The sequence below is a fragment of the Amia ocellicauda genome, chromosome 8, assembly GCF_036373705.1.
Source record: "Amia ocellicauda isolate fAmiCal2 chromosome 8, fAmiCal2.hap1, whole genome shotgun sequence".
In the NCBI taxonomy this organism is placed as follows: Eukaryota; Metazoa; Chordata; class Actinopteri; order Amiiformes; family Amiidae; genus Amia; species Amia ocellicauda.
Window position 1 is genome coordinate 43,778,012 of NC_089857.1, and position 22,144 is coordinate 43,800,155.

General features: G+C 44.0%; 1 protein-coding gene across 1 annotated transcript in view; it reads left to right on the top strand.

Moving 5' to 3' along the window:
* man2a1 (mannosidase, alpha, class 2A, member 1) overlaps positions 1-22,144 on the top strand; it is a 94,418-nt gene that overhangs the window by 15,007 nt on the left and 57,267 nt on the right. Inside the window, exons 2-4 of the mRNA XM_066711586.1 lie at positions 426-689; positions 1,370-1,514; positions 14,484-14,655. Of these exons, the coding sequence (XP_066567683.1) occupies positions 426-689; positions 1,370-1,514; positions 14,484-14,655 (581 nt within the window). The remainder of the gene's footprint in view (positions 1-425; positions 690-1,369; positions 1,515-14,483; positions 14,656-22,144) is intronic.

Here is a 22,144-nt window from a genome sequence, read left to right on the forward strand (position 1 = left end):
TCTGGAGTCGCACTGAAATCTGAATCGTCCATCCCCCTTCGCCCTCCTCTTAGGTGTTGAATCTGCCCGGGCGTCTCTCCGTGCTTCCCTCCAGCGAGGTTCTGATCTGCTCATTAGCTCCCTGTCTCCGCGCTGATCGTTTGTTTGACGAGGGGCCACTGAAGTGCTTGTCGCTTACCATTGAAAGATACGTAACCTAGCAACTAACGAGCGAAGCGGAGGCAATTGCGGATGGAGGGCTGCCGATGGGGCTGCTAATGATTTATAAGTAAATGAAAGTGTTATTTGAATCTCTTGAAATAAATAAAATCGGAGGCAATGAACCCATCAATCAGGGGTGTAATCGGCAAGTCCCTTCTCGCGATATATACCTATATTTAAGTTGTTTTTCCACTGCTATAGAAGACATTGCTTTATTCTTCCAGGGGCAGCTGTCTATACTGCAGGAAAAGATCGACCACTTGGAGAGGCTGCTGGCGGAAAACAACGAGATCATCTCCAACATCAGGGACTCTGTGATCAACCTCAGCGAGTCGGTGAAGGACGGCAGGGCGAACGCCGAGGCGGCGAACCAGAGCAGGGCGTCCTCGGCCGAGCTCCTGGCCTCCCCCCCGCTGGTCGTCCCGGTCGAACCCGAGGACTGCCGGTTCGCAGCCCGGCCCTATGCCAAGGCCTCGGATGGCGTACAGGTAGGGAGATGTTTTGCTGACTCTGATTTTCCATCCGAGCTCGACAAAGACCTCGTGCCAAAAGGTTTGCTATGAAGGTGCTTTTTAAAAGTCGACAGATTGTAATCGATACAATACTCATAAAAAATACATCTATTTAGCTGATAACAACTGTATAGAAGCACTTCCTGTGGGGAGCACAAATTGCAGACTCTGACTGTTCTTATCGGAGCTCAATAGCTCAGTATCTCACACTTTGTTTTGGCCCGGTTCCATTTAAAACAGACTTTGCTTACCGACGTTCAGATAACAATGATGGTGTTTTCAGCACATTTATTAAAACCTACATAATTAAAGCACAGGCACCTGTTACAGGTAATATAAAATAAACATTCCCTATGATAGTGTTGTCTGCTTACAACTACATTAGCAAACCATTGTTTCAGCCCTAACTTTAATGAGCTCTTTTCATTGTTTAGCACCTGTTTAAGTGGAGTTTAATTTTCCATCGTGAACAAATGAGTAAAAATGTATCAGGTATAGGGCTTTGCCAAGGAGATTTGTGGAAAAGATGGGTGGTGAAGGGTCTTTCGGGGGGCCTGAATCTCTTGCCTCCAGCTGGCATGAAGAACGACGCTGCCCTCGTCGGCGTCCTGCTGCGCGAGTCTCACTGTAACGGGCTCCCGTGTTTCTGTTGTCAGATGCTGGACATCTACGACCTGCTTCCCTTCGACAACCCCGATGGAGGCGTGTGGAAACAGGGCTTCGACATCACCTATGACGAGCATGAGTGGGACAGCGAGCCGCTGCAGGTGTTCGTCGTGCCCCACTCGCACAACGACCCCGGTAAGGCCCGGTCTGAGCCCCTGCCGGTTCCCCCTCTCCCCTGCGTGAGAGAGAGGAGTAGGAGATGCAGAGATGTTTGTTCCTCAGGTTGAACACCTTGATTTCCAGGGTTGAGTCATGGCCAATAAACGTTGCATTAAGAGAGACATGGCAGCCCAGAAACACCATCTTCAGTCGTAAAGATTAATTTCTGTCTTCAGTATGAAGTAACTTCCTTTAATTTCCGATGTTGGCTCTTTGTGTGAGTCAAGAATTGCCTTCCAGCGCCTCACACTGTCCGGTAACCGTTCATCTTTCTGTGTATTCTGGGTTTTCTCTGTTTTGGGAAGTGAAATGCAAGTGATGCATCCAGAAATTGGGCAGAAAAGTTAAATCCTTTTTAATTAATGGATTACTGTAGATGTACTGGATCAAAGCACAATCTTATTTTCGTTTGTTTACTTATTCATACAAGCTACTTTTTCTCTTCTGTGCCCCCTCTTCTGCAGAAAAGTCTCTCATAGGGGTCAGAAAGTGTACTTTTGTTTCTCAGTCCTGAGGAAATGGACAGCATCCAGTTGGACTGTTTACAAGTAAATTACAGTTTTGTACACTTCGCAGGAGCAGGAAGAGTTTGCATCTAACCGGGGAAAGTGGGACAGTATATCTATATCCTGAAGGCGAGATAATGGTGTCCTGCACTAATATTTGGTCAGTAGAAAAGGCAAGAGACGCAGAGAATCACATCTCTGGTTTAATAAACTAACAACAAACACGTTTTAAGGAGCAAACATGTGCTGGCAGGTTGTCTTCTACTGTTTAAGACATAATTATGAGACTTTACCACCTGAAGACGTAAGTGAGAGTACAGCATGAACCCTTAGGTCTTAGATGTCATTCCTGCAGTTGGGTGCTGTTCTTGTTTCGAGGGATTCGGAGGAGAATAGTAACGCGTGATGCTCGACAGGTCCCCAGCTGAATAGCCTGCGCCGTCGCTTGCCGCAGAGACAAATTACTGACGTTACTCGCTCGGGCTTTCCTGATTCCCCCGCAGCAATGTGGAAATGACAGATCTCTGAAGAAGGGCTTGTCAGATCAGTGTGTATGGATATATACATGAAGGCAAGAATTTCTTGTCTTTTATTGTTCACTTCCTCTCCAGGTTTGCTCTTGAGGAAATATATTTTGTATTGATGACCATTTCAAACTGTGTGTTGCAATGAGATGCAGAGGCCTCTTCCCATTACTTGTTAAATGCATAACATTTGCCGACACTGGTAGCAGCCCCGAGTCACAGCTTTCAAGAAATACACTTGTCAAACTGTAGATTAAGAAGTCACATCACAGCCAGGAAAACTGTTTTCTCGTAGGGGTGTGGTGGACGAACGTGGTTTCTGAGTGACGAGCACAGAAAAGAGAAAAGACCAAAATAAACATGCTGAAATGACTGGATTATGTAATGCATAATGTGTGGTGACAAGTGAACAACATCCTTGTCCGATTGGTTGAGCGTGTGCTTCCATTATGTGTAACCGAAACACTGAAAAGTCTGTGTGTGTCTGGGCTATAACTTTCATGTTTTTTTGTGTAAATATAATAACCGTCACGACAATAACGACAACGCTCCATTCACGTACTTCATTCACTTTCCAAAACATCAATGCATAAGCTTTTAAATTGCCTATTAAACCTCTGCGTCTCGTTGTGGCTGCTGACAAGACGCATCGCTGGCCTGTGAAATGGTAATTCTCTCGCACTCGGGAACTTTCCACGACTCTCAACCGCCTGTCCTGCATCGGCGGGCTGTCGGCTGTGATTGAGCGCCCGTCGCCTCTCGAGATGTGTTTGCGAGGCGAAGAGCGATCTCTTGCCGCCCACACTTTTCTCTGGGCGCAGAGCTATTACGACGGGAGTTGGAAAACGATAATTTAACGGCACCGAAATCCAGCAGTGTTTGTGCAGCGCTCCTTTCGGGGGGCCGGTGTCACATACCGTCAGTCTGCCATGTTGTCTGCTGCGCTGTTTAGCAGTGCTGTTTGCCCTCTGTGCTCCTGTGTTTACATGCAGTCGCTAGATTTCCCCTTGCTCCCTCGCGTTTCAGGTCTCCGCTATATCAGTTCAGTGAACAACAGCGGTGCACAGACCTTTATTCCTGTCATACTGTGGATAAATAAGGGAAATAAGTGATTTTTCTGTTTTAGTCTCTGTTCAGATGCCTACAGTGCAGTTCTTGAGCACCTGCAGGCGTCTCTTAAACCCATGAAGTCTCAGACGCAAACAATTGTAGCCATATGTAGAAATACAAACTGTTTTTCCTGTTCATTTCAGTTCCCTCGTCTCAGGTGACTCTACCTTTATAGACACGTGACTAACTAAGCCATGTCTGGAGGAAGGCCATATGTTGGAGTCATCAGTCTTGAATAGCTGAATTGGGCAACTGCTTCCATACATCTCAGCATTAATTTTTCCTTCAGAAACTGTGTATTTTTTCAGTGGGAACGTAGATGTCATCGCTGTGACAGCTGTCTTCCTGTCGGGGATCTCCGGTTCTCTGAGAGATTGGTTTTACCACCAAGAGGGTTTTTGTTTTTATTCACCTGCATCTGACAGAAGCTTTTTTATTAAAGTGGAGGTAAGGGGTGTCTTTACAATGCATGATGGCCATTGCAAGATTAAGCCAGATCATTTCAAGGGCTTTGTCCTAAAATCCATGCTTTGGACACGCACCGTATGTAGACTCACAATAATAATCCAGTCGCTATGAAATCCCGTTTGAAGTGCAGAGTCCGTTCTTATTTCATGGAGCGAAGCAATAAGTTTAGGACTTGCCAGGCATCGCGGGTCAGAAGATTAATTTGATGACTGAGAATATGTCTCGATAATAATTTTGCCAACAGCGGCGAAGGTTTTCTTCAGAGATGCAACCGCGTAAAATCATTTATATTTCCATAATTATTTTGAGATTTTTCTTCTTTCAGGGAGCCATGTTTTGAGCTGTGCTGTGCAGGTTTGTGTTTATAAAACTGCAAGGTGTGCAGGGTTGATCCACTGCACGACAGATCAGTTCCTGCAATAACTGTTAGCAACTGCAATACGAGTCTCATTTCCGGAGCGTTTAAATTTACAAGGCTTTTTGTTTCATTCAATATGAAACAGAAACGCTCACACCTATTGATATTCAAACGGCTGACACAAAATCTTCAGCTGACATTTGTAATCCATGCAGGTGACACAGGGACCCGGGGACACAAATGGAAATTGGGCTTCAAGGCATTCAAGACAGAAAACAGGAGACACTTCTTCACACAGAGAGGCGTCACAATCTGAACAAACTCCCCAGCGATGTGGCTGAAGAGACAATTTGGGAACATTCAGAAACAGACTGGATAGGATCCTTGATCACTTAGTTATTAATGGACACCAAACGAGCACGATGGGGCGAATGGCCTCCTCTCGATTGGACACTTTCTTATGTTCTTTGTTTGTTATGTAACTTATCATATTGAAGCGAGACAATCGGACTGATATTTAAGGAGGCAATGTTTTAAACTGCATCACGTGTGGAATCCCACTGGACTGAAATATTTCACTTCGCTATTTTTAATCATCGTCAAGGTTGAGGAAAACCCACTCACCCTAAAAGGCCATTGTTATGCAATCACTATTCAGCGCATACCGCCTGGAGACATTCACACCAGCTTGAAATGTGAAGCAATGCCACTTATTTATTTCGCTCAGACAAGTGTCCCCCTCTCCCCTGTGATTTCAGCAGAAGCATGTTTCTCTGTGAGTTAAGCTCTGAAATAGGGGCATAGACTCAAAGCACCAGCCACCCCCCCTGGCCCAGGGCTCCGTCAGAGTCGTTGTCTAAGGCTGGTCATGTAGAAGAGATCATATCCCAACAGCCTTTATTAAATCTGAGGACTGGAAATCTTCACTGAACTACAGACTGGAGGCAGGTTGTTAATTCCGATTATATAATGCAAGACTATTTAAAATATGAACAATCATCATAATAATTTAGCAACCAATCTTGAGAAGTTAAGGCACTGTTGTTGCAGACTATGCAAGTGATTTCAGTTGAGAGTTTCTTTTAAGAACATAAGACAGTGTCCAATCGAGAGGAGGCCATTCGCCCATCGCGCTCGTTTGGTGTCCATTAATAACTAAGTGATCAAGGATCCTATCCAGTCTGTTTTTGAATGTTCCCAAATTGTCTCTTCAGCCACATCGCTGGGGAGTTTTTTCAGATTGTGACGCCTCTCTGTGTGAAGAAGTGTCTCCTGTTTTCTGTCTTGAATGCCTTGAAGCCCAATTTCCATTTGTGTCCCCGGGTGCGTGTGTCCCTGCTGATCTGGAAAAGCTCCTCTGGTTTGATGTGGTCGATGCCTTTCATGATTTTGAAGACTTGGATCAAGTCCCCACGTAGTCTCCTCTGTTCCAGGGTGAAAAGGTTCAGGTCCTCAGTCTCTCAGTAGGACATTCCCTTCAGACCTGGAATAAGTCTGGTTGCTCTCCTCTGAACTGCCTCTAGAGCAGCGATATCTTTCTTGAAGTGTGGAGCCCAGAACTGTCCACAGTATCCAGATGAGCTCTAACTAGTGCATTGTACAGTCTGAACATCACTGCCCTTGTTCTCAATTCTACACTTTTGACAATATACCCTAGCATTGTGTTTGCCTTTTTTATTGCTTCCCCACATTGTTTGGATGGAGAAAATGAGGAGTCCACGTAGACTCCTAGGTCTTTCTTTTTGCACAGACATCACTGGGATCTCATTCGTTGGCTGGTATTTTACCTGCTATAGAGGATATTTAAATTTAGGGTTTGTGTGCTTGGGGTGTGTAAACCGTTTCACATTCCAGAATGTCAGTCGGGACCGGTGCATTTGCCGGCTGTGATCGTCGACTTTCTTGCGTTCCCAAAGCTCTCGGTTAACCCTCGGGTTTCTGTTGCCGAGTCATAAAAGCCTGAATAGACCGGAGGAACAATGTCCAGCGGATTTACTTCGGGGAAATTACTGTGCGTCTGCTCCTAAACACTGCGCTATTGTCCTGTGCATGTAAACGAATCTCCCCGAGTACAGGGATAATTGCTAGATGTTAAAACCCAATTTCCATGTGAACGGTGAGCTGTGAATGGGAAACCGGATACCGGGCACTCAGGGGGGGAAACGCACAACCGTGTAAACAGATTGAACGACTCTGGGAGCTGCTCTCTGTGTAGCAGTTGTCTTTATAGCCGAACCATATCATTTTATCAATGCATGGCTTAAGTCTTGCAATATTTAGTTTTATAGATGAGTCATAGGAAGGTTTTATCGTTATATTGCTGTATTTTTACTTATTATGAATTTAATCACAATGGATATTGCTTATTTTATTTATATATATATATATATTATTCTTTTACTATATGCAATTGAAGTACAGCATCTGAACTGAGGCAAGGTTTGGAATCCTCTGGGGTCTAATTCATTGAGAGCTTTTCACAGCAAATTGATGGCGAAATGCACAAAAGCTGCTCTTTTAATACAGCATTTCCATCATTCGAAAAGCTTTTCCACTTTCAGTGTTAAAGGCTTACAAGGAGCAGTAATTAATTAATCATGTTAAACAAAGCTGTTATATAAGTCACCCTGAGTAAGTGTCTCTTCAGCGCCCAATCCAGGTGTGTCGAGTGAAAATGCCAGAAATGGTAAAAAGCAAATGTATTTAACATGAAAAAGCGCCAGCCCTGTGACTTGGAATTAAGCCCACCTAATAATCTGCCACAGATATAAAAACTCAAGAAAGTTGAAGGCCATTCACCCCATCGTGCTTGTTTGGTGTCCATTATGCCTCTCTGTGTGAAGAAGTGTCTCCTGTTTTCTGTCTTGAATGCCTTGAAGCCCAATTTCCATTTGTGTCCCCGGGTCTGTGCTTCCAAATGCCTTTGCAGTTTGGGATGTTTGTGTTTCTGCTTTATTTTTACTTTTTAATGTAATTCCTCTATTCTTTGCCGGGAGCTAAATCTGCATCCCGAGGCAGCTATCTTCCTGGGCCAGCATCTCTGTGACACTGTGAGGGCGCGGTGTGGAGGCGGCTCCTCGGCCGGGCGGCACGAAGTGAGCGGAGCACAGCGGCTGCCGGTGGCAGTGATTTAAAAGCTGTTCCTGAGAGATGGCACGTCTCGTTTCTCTCCAGCCTCTCCGGTACACCCTTGGTGCGCCGCCTAGCCCAACTGCCTTCGAGGAACGATCACCGGGGGGCCATTTACTGCTGTCTGTGGACGCCCATCAATCCCAGTGTCTCCTCTGTCATTGAGAGAAGAGCGTTGCGCCGAGAGTCTGACAAGAATAGTGTGTCTTAAAGCCCCCCGCCTCCGTTCTGTCCATGATATTGTTGCAGAAAAGAAGAATAACTAAGAAATTGAATCAGCTCTTTAATTAGGGCTGCTACCACAAATGGGTGCCATTACAGTGCGGTGAGAAACATTGGGGTGTGACGCGCTTGTCCTTCTTGTGTTTTGTGCGTCACGTTTGTGCAGCTGCTGTAATACCAGAGTAAACGCAATGAGCAGATTTCATCTCTCTGGATGTCAGGACCCCTCTGTCCTCTGCAATTAAATAAGAATAATAAACACTCATTCCACTTGCTCACCTTATTGGCTTGAAAAGCAGATAAAACGATGTGCATTTGAAGACACACTCACACTGTGAAAAGGTGGTAATCTTGTTTTTATTTTTATAGTGAAACATGTTATGTTTTTAAATTTACTCGGATCTAAATTTCTCACTCGCAGCGTGAAGTGCAGACATGACTCCTGGACGCTGTAATTCATGCTTCTTAGATTCTGCTGGGATGTAATCGCAGCTATCGTGCTACACACTTCGTAGGTGTTCGTAGTTACTTTTTTATTCTTTATCTACCACCAGTCTACAACACAACACATAACGTTGACAGGTCAGTGTGACTGATGCAGCTGATCGGTGATTAAAGCTCTAATGGGGGGCTAATGCTTTTGTAGATATATGTAAAGCAGATGGCATGTGAGAGACCAAGCTATTGTATTCACCCGGAGATTAATTTATTGTGCCTTTAGCAATGACTGTCATGAGCTCCCCAGGGGAAACGCACACGGGTCCTCTGGACTCGTATCTGAACTCTCCCACAATCCCCGGCCGGGGGCAATCTTAAATCACGGGCTTGCAGGTGGTGTCGGTGTGGGGCATCGCACAACCGCGCTCCTGCAGAATGACATTATCCTGCACAACAGATTCCCAGCCCCACTGACCTGAATCCCGAATAGCAGAGTGGGAAACGAACACGAGAAGCAACACGCAATCACTGCTCCTGTTACAGTGGTTGGTTGGTTTGTTTGTTTCCGTCTGTGTGGTATGTGTGCGTGTCTGTCTGTGCGCTCGTGTGTCTGAGTGTCTGTTTGTGTATGTGTCATAATGAGTCATAATACAGAACATAATACAGAAACATTTATTTTTGTAATAGTGGTTGTACTCTGCTATGGATAACCAACCCCCACCCTCTACAAACACCCCAACAATGGCAAAACATCATTACAACTCTTGTTTTAATTGTGACAACACTTACCTGGTATCAGAAAGAACAGGGAGAATCGTTTCTTCGGGATTCTTCCTGATCAACTCAAGATTATGCAAGTTCAGGAGTTTAAGTGTCACCTTTTTTTCCTGCTAAACATAACCACCGAGCAGCACTGAGAGCCGACATCCTGTTCGTGTGTTTTTTCCTTTTTTCTCTTTAACCATAAAGGGCAGTAAAATAGTTTACTTCAGTCCACTTCATTTTAGGCAGTGTTGTATTTTATTGTGTGGCCGGGGTTTTTCTGCTTTGCACAGCTTATAGTCGCGCTTCAATCATTTATTTACAATCCAATACTTATCTGTATTAATACAGTGAAATGTGCTGATGTCGAGAATCACCAAGAGGAAAACGTTCGACCGTTCTGCGTGTCCGACACTCGAGCGAAGGTGTAAATGTACTGCGGTGTTCACAGTTCACACCAGTTTCTACCACACGTCTTCACTGAAGGCAGCTTTAACTGGCAATTGCAGAGTTCGCCCCCTGTCCACCTTTTTCAGTGGCAGTTTATCAAGGAAGCTGCTGTATTGTAATTTATTTTAAAGCTTGCGATGCACAATGTTCTCTAAATAAGTTTTATACTCATCAATCTGTACCATATTGCTTCAAACGGCGATTTGTATAAACCAGAGCTTTACCAAGACTCCTCAAAGTGAAATGCATGGGTCACTGTAGGTCATTGTTTCATAAATACACACATGTTCCCCAGACTCTTGGCAAATGGACCTCTTCTACTCGATGTTTTCGTTGGAGGAGACGGCGTAATAATAAGGGACACAAGACATTACCCTTGGGATAATTAAAAAGCAGCAGCGGAACATCTCGATACTATTTTTAAATCCGTCCGTCAACAGAATGAGATGCAGTGATTGTCTTCGCTCAGCCTCTGACTACAGCGACTGTGAAACTCATTACAATGTGCGCCATCGCAGGACAGAGTGCCATTATTCATATTGATTATGATTTGTGTTAATGTATTGATTTCCATAGACATTTGTCATGCTGTTGCCCGACTGTTTCCCTGTGCTGGTTGTGCAGATTTCATGTTTATTTAAGCGGATGTTATTTGAAGAGTAAGCTGCACTTAAAGTCTTATCCGATTGAAACCGAGTCAAAGCCTCCAAAGTGATTCGTGATCTCTGGGCATTAGGGATGTTTATTAGTGTAACGATGATTGAGTCTTCAGAGGCAATGTGCAGTGTTTAATTTTTGATGATTTGGCTAAAAGAGATTCGACGAAACTTGAATCTGAGAAATGAAGAGCAGACATCATCAGTATTCAGCCGAGACGAGAGCAGCGTTTGCGACCGCAGTGTTCGTTGCATTTTGATTTATTGAAATTGAGTAAATAATTACTAAATTCATGTCTGATCTTCACTAGAATATTGTTTGAATCATCGCATTACAGAAGATGCATCTGAACTGTGAGACGTGGCTGTGGCCTGGTCTCAAAGGACCGCGATGCTCACACTTAAATGGGGACGGTCTTTCCTCCCTGGTGGAGAAAAAGACGTCTTTTCATTTCTATTTATAACCCTACATTGCGATTCACCAAACGTTCGTTCACAAAAGCAGTTCCTCTGTGTGTGCTAAGCCTTGGCCAGGGACACAACTGTGCAACGCTTTCTCTGAGCGACACGTGGGTTGCCACACTGGAATCTGATCAACCTGCCCATAGATGTGTGTGCAAATACACACACACACACACACACACACACACACACATAATTTGCATCAGCTATCAGTCTCCCTGAGTTCTTTGGCACTGACCTTTTAAAAGTACTAAAATCCCTTCAGTCTTCAAAGGACGAGATTAGGAGGGGACTTGACTCCAGTGTTCGCAGTCCTCAAAGGTAAGTCAAACTAAAAGCCAGCTTCAGGCTCGACGACAAATCGGGGGAACCGAAATCACAAGTGGAGACGGAGAACAGATGCCCTCATTGCTGAAATTAGGAAGCACTTTTTCACAAAGTCAGAAAGCCATGAGTGTCTCATCTGGAACAAAGTACCCTGCCATGTAGTTCAAGCTGCTTAAAAAATAATGAATCGAGATCTCTATTCCAGGCACGATTAACTGCTATCAGTCAAACTAGCAAAATCAGCTGTAGGGGCTCATCTCACTTTTAACTGATTTCCCTAAAAAGCGGCATCCATGTTTGTTCCTTGTGGAGTTTTAAATGATTTGCCTTCGTCCTACATCTCCAGGGATTGTCTGAACTCCTGACACACTTTTTATCTGCATTCTTGCTTTTTTTTTTTTTTTTTTTTTTAAATGTACTTATTTTGTTCTTTGTTTTCCTTGATGAAAGCCCGAAACCGATGTAAAACTATTTTCTTTTGTACCAAAGCCATGCCGGTTTACCTACTGAAGAACAAATGTATAATGCAGACTTCGATTTGATGTAATGTTGTTTCTGTCTAAATGTTTGATGTATTGATTCACTTATTTATTTTGAGTCGTGCATTAAGAACACAAGACAGTGTCCAATCGAGAGGAGCCCATTCGCCCCATCGTGCTCGTTTGGTGTCCATTAATAACTAAGTGATCAAGGATCCTATCCAGTCTGTTTTTGAATGTTCCCAAATTGTCTCTTCAGCCACATCGCTGGGGAGTTTGTTCAGATTGTGAGGCCTCTCTGTGTGAAGAAGTGTCTCCTGTTTTCTGTCTTGAATGCCTTGAAGCCCAATTTCCATTTGTGTCCCCGGGTGCGTGTGTCCCTGCTGATCTGGAAAAGCTCCTCTGGTTTGATGTGGTCGATGCCTTTCATGATGTTGAAGACTTGGATCAAGTCCCCACGTAGTCTCCTCTGTTCCAGGGTGAAAAGGTTCAGTTCCTCAGTCTCTCAGTAGGACATTCCCTTCAGACATGCAATAAGTCTGGTTGCTCTCCTCTGAACTGCCTCTAGAGCAGCGATATCTTTCTTGAAGTGTGGAGCCCAGAACTGTCCACAGTATCCAGATGAGCTCTAACTAGTGCATTGTACAGTCTGAACATCACTGCCCTTGTTCTCAATTCTACACTTTTGACAATATACCCTAGCATTGTGTTTGCCTTTTTTATTGCTTCCCCACATTGTTTGGATTGAGAAAGTGAGGAGTCCACATAGACTCCTAGGTCTTTCTCATGCGTTACTTCATCTAGTTCTGTTCCTCCCATAGTGTAATTATAGTGGACATTTTTGTTACCTGCATGTAATACCTTGCACTTGTCCACATTGAATTTCATCTGCCAGGTGTCGCCCACAACTGAATATTATCTCAGTCCCTCTGAATAGCCTGTGCTGCCGAGATTGTATCTGCTGAGCCACCTATTTTTGTGTCATCTGCAAATTTGACAAGTTTGCTAACTATCCCAGAGCCCAGATCATTAATATAGATTAGAAAAAGCACAGGCCCTAGTACTGATCCCTGTGGAACTCCACTAACAACCTCACTCCAGTTAGAAGCGACTCCTCTAATCGACACCCTCTGTTTCCTATACAGCAACCAGTTCATTTGAAGAGGAGACAGACACATAAATGCCAGGCGACATCTCAAACCACTTCAGCGTTTAAGCACTTCTCATGATGTTAACCCTGTGAAGAAAACCCCGGGCACAGTGTGTTGACAGAGTTATTAACCTTGCCCCCCGGGCTGCTTCCTCTATTGTAAAAATAAAAAACCTGGTTCCCTAATTTTTATTTACAAAACTAATCTTGAATTTGTCTTCACTCCGTAAGATGAGGGGGAACTGAGAATCTCTTGTGGCATTCCCTTGAATATATTAACTTCTCTTATTCGCAAAGCTGGGATCTATGACTACAAAACAAATTAAATTTAAAAAAGAAATGTGTATATATATACACACACGCATATATATGCCCTGCAGAACACACTATGTAAGAATAAGGTATCTGCAGTGTAATTTAAAGAGAAAGTACACTTATTTTTGTTGTTGTTGAGCAAACTACACTGAAAAGCGTTGACAAAGTTAAGGACTAGAATATTCAAATGTTTTCCTACTTCCTCCTTGGACTTCAACAACACCCTGTAAACTTTTTTTGTAGAGGGGCTTTGGCTCAGGTCTTCAGCCTCGGTCAGGGGGAATATTTTCCTGTTCTTCTACACGTTGCTTGCAGTGAATTGCGATTTAACAGCTTTCCTGGCAGCACACTTCACGCACTTTGATGTCTCTACTCTCTGACAACTTCTGCTGTTGAACGTTTGCTTTGGTTTCCACACTGCGTTGTGCTGATGTGTGCGGCTGCGGCCGATGATACCTCGGCCGCTTGGTATCGTTTCCTTTAGCAGCACTTCCTGCGGTTGTGCAAAGGCTCCAAGTGCCCGAGAGGCTGAACTCGGCCCAGATCAACTCTGCGACGCAAAAGTCAGTTCAGCGCACTTCACTTCTCACTTCACTATGGGAGGAACAAAACTAGATGAAGTAATGCATGAGAAAGACCTAGGAGTCTATGTGGACTCCTCACTCTCTCCATCCAAGCAATGTGGGGAAGCAAAAAAAAGGCAAACACAATGCTAGGGTATATTGTCAAAAGTGTAGAGTTGAGAACAAGGGCAGTGATGTTCAGACTGTACAATGCGCTAGTTAGAGCTCATCTGGATACTGTGGACAGTTCTGGGCTCCACACTTCAAGAAAGATATCGCTGCTCTAGAGGCAGTTCAGAGGAGAGCAACCAGACTTATTCCAGGTCTGAAGGGAATGTCCTACTGAGAGACTGAGGAACTGAACCTTTTCACCCTGGAACAGAGGAGACTACATGGGGACTTGATCCAAGTCTTCAAAATCATGAAAGGCATCGACCACATCAAACCAGAGGAGCTTTTCCAGATCAGCAGGGACACTCGCACCCGGGGACACAAATGGAAATTGGGCTTCAAGGCATTCGAGACAGAAAACAGGAGACACTTCTTCACACAGAGAGGCGTCACAATCTGAACAAACTCCCCAGCGATGTGGCTGAAGAGACAATTTGGGAACATTCAAAAACAGACTGGATAGGATCCTTGATCACTTAGTTATTAATGGACACCAAACGAGCACGATGGGGCGAATGGGCTCCTCTCGACTGGACACTGTCTTATGTTCTTATGTTCTAAATCTCAGTGATGGGACATTATTTTTGTTATTATTGGTAGGATTTTTATTAAAACTAGAATCATCGTTATTTTTTATGAAGACTTTGTTTTGCGCTATCCTCTGTGCTCATTCGAACCAAATTGTGCCTATCCGCTGAATACTAACACTGTGACGAGCTAACGTGGTTAACATGTCTCAAAGGTTAATGCAAATCCCATGTTCCTCATCTCCATATTCTCCCAATATGATTGAATGTCCACATTCAGAGACTTATATTTTCCAAAGCATTGATCCGCTCTCTGTTTGCACGACAGGATGGCTGAAAACCTTTGACGACTACTACAAGGACCAGACTCGGCACATCCTGAACAACATGGTGGTCAAACTGAGCGAGGACAGCAGGAGGAAAATGCTCTGGTCGGAGATCTCCTACTTTTCCAAGTGGTGGGACTCCATTGACGACCAGAAGAGAGACGCTGTGAAAAGGTGGGTCGTGTTTCTGTGTTCAGCAGTATCGTACACAGAATAGAAGCATGAAGACAGTATTGTCTGGTATTTCTGGCATCCGTTTGGTCATCAGATGTTTCAACACCATTCTGTGTGATGACAATCGTTGTTATAGTTGTTGTTAAGTGGTTGGTATAATCTTGAATTAAACTGTGCGTTCTCAAGTGGCTGTTTTCCCTCTGTTTTCGCCCAGTCAACCGCAGGCCTCTCTGAGCGGGTGACACTGGTAGCCGTGATTACGAGGCACCGTGCGTGCATGCGTGCGTGTGTGTTTGCGTGCGTGTGTCCGTGGGTCAGCTGGTGACGGCACACATCTGTCGCCAGAGCAGCGTTTCCTCCGCTGTGTTTTAGTGACTAATCTGTTAAACAACGATGTGAGATCCTTATTGACGCCCGTGTGTCCGTGTTCATGGTGCGGCGGCTCGGAGACTCGTGTGAATCTGTGTGAAGCTGACCATACAGAAGAAAGACTCTTCTTTGGGCTGAGCGTGTGACAACCTCATCATTGCTGCATTATTTATAACAGTCACTCAACCATCGTTCTTTTCGTTTCTTTTCAGCCTGTGGCAATATATCTTTTATTTAATCTATGTACTCTGTAATTACGGTTCCCACCAGCTATTTTTCTTGCTCTACTCGTGGAAGAAACTTGTTCCTCTATGATACTGCTAGTAATAACTGCTGAGCAATGCACAGGTGACCGAGAAGCACTGAGAGAGAAATGCAAGGCTTTAGTTTCTGAAGTGCGGAGATTTTAATTAAAATCTAAACTCTATTACTCCCCCACACGAACACAAAAAAAAAACCATTCTTTGATATGTTCTATGAAGAAAAGGCTCCAGAGCCAAGGAAGGAAGTGCCGTGCCTGTGCGTGTGCGTTCATAGTGCTGAGGAGGCTGGCCTGGGCTTCATTTGGTGCGTTTGCGTAACATAAGTTGGGGTTGTGCGTCTGTCTGTCCATTTTCTTTAAATTGTGAAAATTGATGATTTACACAGTTTTGTAATAATGGTTGTACTCTCCTAAGTACATGCTGTGGATAAGAAAAATACTAGGGTTGTGACAAAGTTCGATGTCGCAATCTGAACTGTCGAATATTAAACCAAACAAATTCGAATTTGTACCAAAATTTGTCTACCTGTTGCAAGCCAGTGCCTCATTCAGTCAGTGCGGTCCAGATACTCTTTTAGAGAGAGAAGGGATGATGCGATTTGTGTTTTAGAGTCTTTGAATTGTAGTCGGTGTTTAGTTGGTGTCATTTAACCCCTCCGTGGCATGTTCCTCTTTGGCCACCAGTTGTTTCATCACAGCGCTGTGGATGCTGGTCCTATAATCCCACCACCGCACTTGTCGTTGAGCCAAGCCGGACCGTGCTGCCGGTTCTGAGATGAAATGCTACTTGCTTTTGGTTAGATGGGTTTAACGAGTAGGTATTAGAGAGGTATGTTTGAAATGGTTGTAGTGACAGATATTCTGAAGCCATTCCTTAAAAGCAATACATACATCATTCATATTGTGACATATATTCATAGCTATTTCTTTGGGTGGGGGGGGGTACTGTATTTTCTCTAGGTGTGTATTCCAGTCCAATCCGATTCACCTGGGTGACATTCGGTTGTCATTTAATTACCTCTGCCTTGTCAACATACCAAACTTCAGTGGGATATGTGTGTGCCTGTGTGTGTACCCCTGTATGTGTACATAACATTTTGATTTTAAACATACCATATACAAGCTTATGATGTCAGCTAATCAAACCTGTACAAGGAACGGGCCTTATTAGCTCCTCAAAGCTCCCGTGTCGGACGGCCTCTTGGTTATGAACGGTTTTCTGTGTGTTTGAGTTTGCACGTAAGATTGGGGTTACAGCGTCTCCCAATCAATCCTTTCAAATAATAAATGAAACTACCATTGGGCCCCATGTTGCGTATCCTGCAGTGTGCTAGATGACACATTGGCAGAGAATTAAACAAAAGTTTCGCAGAGGAAATCGGTTAAAACGTACAAGCAGTGTGTGGTGCCGTGGGCTGAGATGTGACCGTGTGGGGAGCGGGTACGGACAGCGTGGCGGCGCTGTTATTACTGTAACTGCACAGCAATTTGTGCCGTGATGATTGAGGCGCTGGTAAAAGCGGTCTGCACCAGTCTGGACTCGCTCCTGGTGCCTGGACCATGAGTTGGCAGTCGATTTTCCTTCTTAAAAAGGCTCAGCTTGAAGTCGGGAGAAAAGCGTACCTGGGGCGTGAAACGGGCCCGTGGCAGTGCTTCCTGGGGTTTTAAAGCCCATGTCAGGAGGACACGTAATGGAGATTTTTTCTACTTCTTTACAAGACATGACAGAATAATTGTCAGTAATGGCTTTTGCTTCTGCTCTTGATAGCCTTTGTAACTAAAAGCATTCTGAGCATCATTATCCTCGTCAAAAAACTCTTATGCAAGGTTAATAGTGTAGTCAGTATGAGGTTTGTGTATTTAGTTAGTTTTTGTTTGATTTTTGGTCAGTGACAAAGCTAGAACAAATAACGATGTTTGTCATTTCAGTTAAGTACAGATTGACTAATAATGATAACACTGTAGATAACTCCGTGTTCTGTGTGCTCAGACGAACAAAACCCCACAGAAATAAAGAGCAAGATTGTCCTGCGTATCTGGAAACTCACAGAGCCGGAGGAATTCAGTCTTGGCCGAGTTCCAGACGCCTCTATGACCTGCGTGACGACAACCCCGCGGTTAATGGATTACAGACTTGGGGCCCCGAAGGCCAGAGCAGGTTTTATCTTCCGTGAGGCCTTTTGAGTGCATTCATCCCAGACTGTAATGATGGAAACAACTACATACATCCATATACATACTTACTTACACACATACACACACACACACACACACGTATGAAGTTGTTTCCATCTGCAGCTGTCTCTGAGGTTTTTAAAGAATAGCTTTCCTCCGTCCAACAATGTCATTTTACACACTTTTAGGCAGTGTGTTTCAGAAGGGTATCGACTGACATCCAAACCTCCTCATTCACTGAAGGATGATGTTTAGGAGAGAGACTGATAAGCAGAAGGTTTGTTTGACGTGGTGAGAGTTATGCCTTCATTGCTTGTTTCTTCTGAGAGGGAAGATTGTATACAGACACACAATGTTTTTAATGGTGCCACTTCTGTCCTCATCTGGGTGATTCCTGTGGAGAACGTACACGTATTGACTGAACGTGATGAAGCGATTCCCTCAGTCTCATAGGCAGACATCCTAACTGTGTGTAGTTGACACCCAAACCACACTCCCCCGCTAGTTCATTTGGTTCTTTTGGTCATGAATATTCAACGACTTGTGAAGAAAGGTGCCGATGATAACAAACCGGTAACATTTTAACTTATATATGTCCTGCTTCCGGACATATCATTGCCTGTCCCGTCGCCTGCGTGTCTTTCTTCAGCGTCTTTCTTCGGTCCAATCGCCTCGGTATGAACGCTGTCTGTCTCCCCAGCGATGTGGCTGAAGAGACAATTTGGGAACATTCAAAAACAGACTGGATAGGATCCTTGATCACTTAGTTATTAATGGACACCAAACGAGCACGATGAGGCGAATGGCCTCCTCTCGACTGGACACTTTTTTATGTTCTTATGTTCTTAAAGTGCAGGAGTATGGGTTTCATTTGTTAAAAGGCTTGTCAGTAAAAGTGATTTGTAACCTTGAGGACACCACCGGGTTCTCATCGTTTATAACCGGGCTGTGCTGCCATCGTGTCTGCAGTGAGACGCCTGGCTGTCAGCCTCAGACTCTTGATAAATATGTTATGGACCGTTTGGGAAGCTGGGCGGTTTAAAGTGCGGCCCTGAGCCCTTTGTAAACCCAACCCGAGCCGTTCCAAACTTTGGCAAGTGATTTAGTACGTAATGGACTGTATCCACTGTGTATAACTAGACCTTAATTTGATTTTTATATTTTAAAGTACCTGTCAGGGATATTCCTCTGATGTCTGGCTGCTGTTGAGGAGGAGCATTATGTGCTGTAGGGGTGAAAATAAAGAGGAGACTGCGTATCGTTTATCATTCCCCCGTCTAGGAGATGCAAGCTGATGGGATTCGTAGGAGGAAAATTAAATTTCTCTTCTCGAGTTATCTGAGTGGGAGTATCGAACTGTTATTAGACAATAAAGCAGTCTTGCAGACCTGAAATAAATGTTTGTAGATGTCCTTGTTAAAGGTACCACTGTCTGCGTTATGAATTTTGAGGTTTGAGGTGCAAGTCTAACTTCCTCGACGCGCCGTCCTGCTCGTGTCGTTCCTCATCAGACAGTTTTCGACAGCTAATTACCAGTTATCTTGTAAACCTTAACTTTGCCCCTGTGAAACGTTCCTTATTTCTCTCTCCCTTTAATCTGACATCTGATTATTAACTCGAGACTCTTAAGTGTTAAAACAATGTAGCACATTCCAGGAGATACTGGCTTTATCTCTTCGAACTAATGGAAATAAACAACTTGTCTGTGTCTAATACCCTTTGCAGTGTCATTTGGTATTAGACTCTAATCCTTTGTTATGAAATATCTGTAATTGTGGGGTATTTTTACATCTTTTCTTTACTGAAATATAATTAGCGGTTTGCATGCCAGTCTTGTTTGAGGCCTTACTGTACAGCTTCAGTCTGCTGATTGCTCTGAAGCACGAAATGCACATGTTTCTGTGCTGAAGTTGGACCCCAACTCCTTTCTAACGTACAGTAGTGCAGATTAAACTCATTTAAAAGCTGGAGCTCTGTATAGTTTGAAAGCCAGCCTGCCTGGATCGTTTTATTGCCGGATTTATAGCATTATTTCTCACAATGCTGCAGGCTCTTATCAAAGGATGAGAAGTAAAGAGTTGACAAAGGAATCTGTAGCAAAGTTAGCATCACTTACGGGAATCAATAACTATGACTGATGTTCCATAACGATTGTGTTGAAACTGCAGTGTCACATACAGGGGATGCCCAGCGCTGCTTGGAGAGACTGGATACGTTTAGGCATTTGCCAAAGAAAACACAACATGTACAAAAGTTTGAAGAAGGTTATGCTTCAATACAATGAATTCCCTGCGAACATAAGACAGTGTCCAATCGAGAGGATCCCATTCGCCCCATTGTGCTCGTTTGGTGTCTATTAATAACTAAGTGATCAAGGATCCTATCCAGTCTGTTTTTGAATGATCCCACATTGTCTCTTCAGCCACATCGCTGGGGAGTTTGTTCAGATTGTGACGCCTCTCTGTGTGAAGAAGTGTCTCCTGTTTTCTGTCTTGAATGCCTTGAAGCCCAATTTCCATTTGTGTCCCCGGGTGCGTGTGTCCCTGCTGATCTGGAAAAGCTCCTCTGGTTTGATGTGGTCGATGCCTTTCATGATTTTGAAGACTTGGATGTAGTCTCCTCTGTTCCAGGGTGACATCCTGTTCCTTTGACACCTTGGATTCCCTGTGTGATACACCTGCTTTATAGAGTCTCAGGTCAGAGAACCTAAAGAATATAAACAAGATTGTCATCACCGGTACCTCTCATGTTGGTTTTCCCCTAGGAAATTCTCAGTTTCATATATAGACCATATTTATACATCTTCTGTTTGCGAAGAATGAAATGCGTCACACACACAAGCGGGATATAAGTAAATGGATTGTAATACACAGCTGAAGGTTTAGAGGAAAATTCTGACAACTATCAAACATGGAGCCAGTTATGTGTCTTTATGAAGGTGTGTGTATGTATGTAATATAATAATATATCAAGTTATCATTATGTAGAGCGTCTCCTTTCCAGGTCACACCAGCAAAGCTTCTTGTTTTATCTTCCCATCTTTTCGGTTTGCTTCCTCTGGGACCTTTTTCATCTCTTGGGATCCATTCTGTAGCTGCTCTATTGCATGTTTGATCTGTTCTTCTTGCAGTGTGTCTGGCTGCTCCAGTGCCATTTTAACATCAAATCAAATGTCTACCAAACTCCGCAGCAGGAAGTCGCATGTTTTGGGATTGTGGGTAATCAGTGTTGTCTCTCACAGAAGCCTCATTCTCTAAAAAAGGGAAATCAAACTGGGGGGAATTTATGCATAAGAGCGGCTCAGTGGGACAGTGGATTAATCATCTATGCTCTGCTATTTAGCCACAGGGGATACTTTTTTATGTCTCTCTGAGAAACCCAAATGTCGAGCGACTGCTGCTTTATGGTCATGAAAACAGATGCATCAGAACCAGTGGGGCAGAGCGGCCCGCTCCACCGTTTCCAATTCGCCCGATGGCTCATGCAGCACACCTCGCACGGCAACCTTCACGTTGTTCCGAGCTCCAGTATTTCCGTTACGGGGAGGTGGGGGTGTTTTTTATTGTTTCGTGTAAACCAACATTTTAAAATAAGCCAAACTGCTGCACTGTTCAGATTTCTGCCCGTTATGGACCTCCAGCAGCGATGGTCCCTTCTGAGACCGTAGGAGCTGCTGAGTTATGGACAAGTCTTTGTGCCAGAGCGTGGTGCCGTATTGCCGAATCTGCTGTGCTGCATCGCTGGTGCTCTTCGGTCTAGAGCTGCTACCTCTGCAGTTCACGCCCGAGTGCCGGTGCCGAGGGAAGCTGGCGGAGACGTCTTCATCGAGCGTCCATCTTCAAAGCTCCACACGATGAGCTGTGAAGGACAGTGGTTTCCACATTCACTCTTGAAGAGCCAGGAGAGCCCCGTGTCAAAGGTCACGCTCTGGAAATTGGATTAGGCATAAAACTGCTGGAGGATAGGATGGAAAAACACGTACGAAATGCCATCATCTCATGTCTTGATAGCTCGTTTAAAATGCAACAAAGTTTGTAAAAATATATACAGAAATATATTTCATCTGGAACTGGAAAATGAAACTTGAATTCTGTCAAATGATTTTTAGGTTTAAAGGCATCATTTGCTCATATTACTAACGAGAGAGACAAAACTGAGTCGATAATAAGAAGGAAAAAATTCTAACTGCAATGGCTGATGTGGTGCACTCTCTCGTTATCGGAAAATCACCTCTGCCTGCCGGTAAACTGTGAATTCAAGAAGTAAACCTTTGCCACAGAGGGGTCCGTTCGTCTCTCACAGCTCAATTTTGCAAGGTCAACAGCTTTTCGAGCACAAGTCTCTGCGATCAGAGCTACTGTATAAAGTGTATAAAGTTATAATGGCACTGAAAGCTCAGGGAAAGTTTCTCTCTAATCCCCTGCTGCCATTTGTCGCAGCGAACCAGCCTGATTATCTTGGCTCTTCAGCAGAGGAAGGTAAAATAACATGTAGGAGAAATATGACATGGGAAAAGAAGGGATCACACTTCAAATAAATACTGGTTATAAAAGTGCTTTCATCTTTATGTGGCTCATCCTATAAATGTTCAATTGATTCCGATGTGAATATGCAAAATAATATATTACATGTATCAGAATACAATCTGCAGTGAAAATAAACCAGTAAAATACACTTACTTAT